This window comes from Trachypithecus francoisi, unplaced genomic scaffold, assembly GCF_009764315.1.
Source record: "Trachypithecus francoisi isolate TF-2019V2 unplaced genomic scaffold, Tfra_2.0 Lachesis_group15, whole genome shotgun sequence".
NCBI classification, from domain to species: domain Eukaryota; kingdom Metazoa; phylum Chordata; class Mammalia; order Primates; family Cercopithecidae; genus Trachypithecus; species Trachypithecus francoisi.
Genome location: NW_022681460.1, coordinates 30,181,191 through 30,186,858, shown reverse-complemented (window position 1 = coordinate 30,186,858; position 5,668 = coordinate 30,181,191). Strand labels below are relative to the sequence as shown.

At 35.9% G+C, this 5,668-nt stretch overlaps 1 protein-coding gene across 1 annotated transcript; it reads left to right on the top strand.

The window, feature by feature from the left end:
* Positions 1-4,901: 4,901 nt before the first annotated feature.
* On the top strand, positions 4,902-5,458 carry LOC117098001 (acylphosphatase-1-like). The gene has a single exon (XM_033236534.1). The coding sequence runs from the start codon at positions 4,964-4,966 to the stop codon at positions 5,261-5,263; it is 300 nt and encodes a 99-aa protein (XP_033092425.1). The 5' UTR covers positions 4,902-4,963; the 3' UTR covers positions 5,264-5,458.
* The last annotated feature ends 210 nt before the right edge of the window (positions 5,459-5,668 follow it).

Sequence of the window (5,668 nt, the reverse complement as noted above, 5' to 3'; positions counted from 1 at the left end):
CCATGAAGACAATATCTAGGAGGATGTGGTCAACAATATTGGGTTGCCAAGAGGTCCTGTAGGTTGGCGATTAAGAAAATTAGATAATAATTAGAGCTCATTAAAGATCTCTGAGACAGGACTTTTAGAAGATTAATGAAAGGGGTAAATAGGAATCATGTTACAGGGTTAACAGCACATGGCTAAGAAGTTCAGGAAATGAGTGTACATAACTCTTTTAAGGGCTTGATGTCAAGGAATACGTAACATGGAATGGTAACTCAAAGGGGGAATAAAATGGAGGAACATTTTAAAATTTTGTTTCTTTTTTGTTTGCTTCTAGTTTATTTTGGTTTCTTCTTAGGGATAAGGAAGAATCCCATCTGATGGGACGGGAATGTGTGGAGATAAAGGAGAAAAGGAAGAGAGGGTATATAGAAATAAATGGAACCCCCAGTGGAAGAATCTACCTTGGAAAGGAAGAAATTCCCACCTTCTTCTGAGAAGGAGAGATGAGGAGAAGACGGGTAGGGGAGGGGAGATATTACCATAGAAGAAACTGTAGGAGGTGAGGTCATTGATAAGGGTAGTAAAGGCAAGTGTGAAATAGATGTAAATAGAGTGGAAAATATTCTGAATAATCATGTAGAGAAAATGGACTCAAGTTAGGAATTTAAAAAATATGCAGGAGCTTTGAGGCTTACCTTATTTAATGAGAGAAGCACATATGCCAACTTCAAACCAGATTTAAAATTGGATCAATGTGCTATACAAATTCTTTAGTTATATAAACCTAATAGTTGAAGACATCTTCTATTGCAGCAGAAATAAAAAATATAAATCTTTATATAACTTATGTGTTAAGTTCTCCCTTAAATTCTTGCTTGGATAAAGGGTACAGAGAGAACTGTGGCTTCTATGTCTAACTCAGGAAGTGATCATAAAGATTTCTTCCATTTGTATAGGGCTTTATTGTTTGGAAAATATGTTAACTCATGTTACCTTACATTCCAAAAGGACTGGAAGGAAGAAAAATCTTGAGTGTAAATCACACTGGAAAAATATTTTTGGAGAAGGGAAAGAGTCTCTCATGCTGTGTAACTGCCATTTCCAGAAAGCATAGAAAAGAGGGCCAGGTATGGTGGCTCCAGTTTGTAATCCCAGCACTTTGGGAGGCCAAGGTGGGTGGATCACCTGAGGTCAGGAGTTCAAGACCAGCCTGGTCAACATGGTGAAACCCCCATCTCTATTAAAAATAGAAAAGTTAGCCAGGTGTGGTGGCAGGTCCCTGTAATCCCAGCTGCTAGGAAGGCTGAGGCAGGAGAATCGTTTGAACCCGGGAGGCTGAGGTTGCAGTAAGCCGAGATCACGCCACTGCACTCCAGCCTGGGCGACAGAGTAAGACCTTGTTTCAAAAAGAAAAGAAAAGAACAAAAGAAAAGAAAAGGAAAAAAGAAAAGAAAAGAAGAAAAAAAGATGAATCCTCAAGGGCAGATCAGAGTTCTTCTAAGTCCTTGTTAAAGAAGCCTGTTCAGGTTAGGCACATGTTCTTGGGATTTGATATTTTGCCAGTGGAAATATTTCTTTCTCTTTGGATTTATGTAGGATGCCCAGAATGCTCGGAGCTTCTTGAAATCTCAAATAGGGCTTTTACATAGTATACCAATAACAATTTCTTACACAGCTTTGAGCTCTTTTCCAGGAATGGGGATGAGGTTTTGCATATAAAGCCAATTTTTTGTGTAAGGGTTTTGAATCATCTGGTTGACATTTAAGTTATTGATCCTTACTATCAGAATCACTAGCCACAGAGGTCTGAAGGATTGGTTTTGGCCTTGACACTCTTATCAAAAATTGAGCAAACAGCACTGTAGAGGGCTCTTTAGGGCCTTGTACACTAGTTTCTGATTCTCCTCTTTCACATTTGTTACTTAGGAACGTGGCTTGTTGGATTTTCCTTATTTAGAAGGTTTGTTTATAATAATCACTTTATGTTTTATATCCTTTACAGTTTTATATGTTCTATTTTTCTCTTAGTGAATTCCTATGAAGTATGCAGGGAAGGGCAATGCTATTTTTTTCAACAGAAAAATAACCCTGTAGTGAAGATGATTTGCTCAGGGTCTTACAGCTAGCCACCAGGGAAGCCAGGATTTGAACCCCCATCATCTCATACCTGCTTTTAACCTGACATTTTGATGCCTGTGCAAGTCATGGGACTTGATTCTAGAGTAATAACGGAAAGGAATTATATTTATGTTAAATAGAATAAGATACACTTTCCATTTTTAATGTCTAAAATGGTTGAATATTGGCAATATCATGTAGTTCTACCCAATATAGACAGCTGAGTACTGTGGGGAAATAGTGTAGATTTTAGAGTCTGACTAGCCTAAGCTAGAATCCCAGCTGTATCTCATGTCAGAATTGAATTACTTCTATATTGTTTAACTTTTCTAAGCCTTTGTTTAACCTTCCTAAGCCTTTGTTTCCTCACTGTAAAAAATGGTTGAGTATGGTACCTCCTTTAAAGGTCCTTATGAAGAGCACACAGTGCCATGTCTGCAAAAAACCTATCTCAGTATATGCTGCATAGTAAGTTATAAATAGAACACAGCAAATATTATTGCAAATAAGGGATTAACAGATACCAAACTGGAAAGCAAAAGGAGCATTTTAATTGTTTGTTGTATGTTTAATATTGTATTTTTAGATAAGAAGCAATTTGTCATTCTTCTTAAATACTGAATACTATTTTTTAGTACTGAGTGCTATTTTTTAATTTGTAGATTATTTGGTGATATGTGGGAGAAGAAGGGCATTATTGATCATTTCTATTTTCTGTCTCTTACACATATTTTCTTTTTTTCTATAATAAATAAGAAGTGTTTTTATAGTGGATATGAAGCTATAAGATAAAAATTGGTTTAAGCATTAAATGATAAAATATTAAGAATGTGAAAAAGGAACAACTTCCTAAAAAAATTGATAGCCTCTGGCTGAACAGGAGAGTTTGATATTTAAAGTAAAAATCCATGTACATCTTCCATCTGCTCATGTGCATTCACTCGGTCATTTATACATTCATTTATTCATTCAACAAATAATATTTAAGTGCCACCATGTTTCAGGAACTGTGAGGAGATTAAAAAAAGATGGAATACTTAATACTTAATTCTTAATGGGTTATTGATGACATCTTTTCCTCAGAATATTGAAATACCAGGAAGATGCACCCATCTTGGGCAGTCAGATGTGTATACTTTACATGCATATTTGAACTCACTAAACAAGAACAGGAAATAGAAACTCAGCTTCAGGAAAACAATAATTTCCATCATACATTCAATGGCTACTGGAAGACTAACTTATAAAGATATAGGTGGTATATTTGCCATTGAAAAATCTTACAAAAAATGCTAATAGGTACTAACTGTCATTAAAACACTGAATGTTATTACTAAAGAGACTAATAATTAAGGAAATTCATGCAAGGAAAAATAAAATGATAGGTTTAATGGAAAGACTGTTTACCTTAGGATAGAGAAACCCATAACTAAAATTTGAGAAATCTTTGAAATGATGAACAGTCATTGAACTGTTACGGGTTCTGCACTGTGCTTGCCAAAGTGCCCAAAGAGTATATTTTCCTTTCTCTTTTCATGCTGTAGGTCAAAGTAAAAACATTTTCTCATTCAATGTTTTAAGTTTTGGTTAAATGGCATTGGCATTTATTGATTTTTAAAATATTATGATTAGAAAAAAATAGATTTTTTTTCAGATGGTATCTGCAACATAATTGGCAGCTGAATTTGAATTCTGCTTCTGCCCTAATTAGTTGTATAATCTCAGGCCGGTCACTGGACAGTTATGAGCTTCAGTTTTCTCATCCATTAATTAGGCACGATGATTTCTAAGATACAGGATGGTTGTGAGGATGAGTGTCTTGAGATAAAGAACCTGTCTAGAACAGTATCTAGGACACAGAAGAGACTCAAATGTTATCCCTTTCATTCAAAAAATATTTGATGCATGAAATGTGTGGTTTGCAAAAAATTGCTGCTATTTTAGTTCTACTTTTAATTATTTCTTAGAATCTTTTATTCTTCCTTGGAAATATGTAACCAAGTTTACGTACAAGTAAAATGGGTAATAAGATTTAATTCTTTAATTTTATTATTTTTTTCCAGCTGTTGTTTAAGAAAAATGTTTATTTTTTTAAAACAATACGTGATCTTGGATATTTGCAAACATTTTTTCATGACACAAGGAGACATCAGTACCAACTTGTCCTTCATTCAACATTTATTAAATACTTACTGTGCTCCAGGCATGATTCTGGGACTGTGTACACAGTGGTGAATGAGACAGACATGGTCTCTGCTCTCATGAAGTATGAGAAGTGCCATAAAGTAAAAAAGACAGGGTGTTGTGATAGAGAATAATAGGGAAGTACAACTCTGGATTGGGTGGACAGGGAACTCCTCCCTGAGGAAGAGACATGTCAGTTAAGATGGAAGAAATATGAAAGAGCCAGCCATGAGAGAGTGATGAAGAGTAGTAAGCCAAATGCCCTAAGGTCAGAAAGATGTGTATGAGGAAATGATAAAGGTCAGTGTGGCTGGAGCACAGGAAGGTTGGAAAAAGTAGTGTGTGAAACAGCAAAAGACTGGCCCTGGAACTGATCATGCAAGACCTTGTAGATCATGGCAAAGAGGATGGCTTTTCCTTTAAACATGGGAAAGCTATTGATAGAAAGTCAAAATTATAAAAGATCTGTCCCCTGTGATGTGATTTAGAAACATGAGTTAGGGATGATCACAGCTTGGACTATGTTGGTGACATTCTCTGTGAGATGCACAGAGAAGCAAGTAGAAGAGTCATCTGTTTTGAAGATAAAAAGTATAGGCTGCTAGTGAGTCATTGGCCTGGTGGTCCCAGAGTGATCCCGGCGGCCAGTGGGGAAGACAAGGAGGGTTTGAGCATGGCAGAAGGAGACACCCTGGTATCAGTGGATTACGAAATTTTTGGGAAGGTGCAAGGGGTGTTTTTCCATCAGCATACTCAGGATGAGGGTAAAAAGCCGGGATTGGTAGGCTGGGTCCAGAACACTGACCAGGGCACAGTGCAAGGACAATTGCAAGGTCCCATCTCCAAGGTGTGTCATATGCAGGAATGGCTTGAAACAAGGGGAAGTCCCAAATCACACATCAACAAAGCAAACTTCAACAATGAGAAAGTCATCTTAAAGTTGGATTACTCAGACTTCCAAATTGTAAAATAATGGCCTGAATTTAAGTTTTCTAAGATAAACTCAGTGGTTTGGTTTTTATTGTTAATAGAGATAGAACTATTGTGTGTTAATGTTAGCATTAGTCAATAAGTTATATTAATGTCAGATATCTGAATGTTATTATATATCACCTGTATGATGGATTACAACTGTACACAAATCTAATCAATAAAAATGTTAGAACCTAAAAAAAATATATAATATATATAATATATATATAGGCTTTTTCTTTTTTTTTTCCTAGCATGAAATGGCTATGAGAGCTAAAGGAGATAGATGAATTCAGAATTATTTTACAAGTTTCTGGTTTGAAAAATTGGGTAGTTCTCGGTATCATTTGCTAAAATGGGGGGAAGTGAAGAAGGAGTAAGATGATTATATTTTGTTTTCGGTGAG

What these genes read in the sequence shown, in the direction of transcription:
- LOC117098001 (XM_033236534.1), top strand. Translation starts at nt 4,964, where the DNA reads ATGGCAGAAGGAGACACCCTGGTATCAGTGGATTACGAAATTTTTGGG.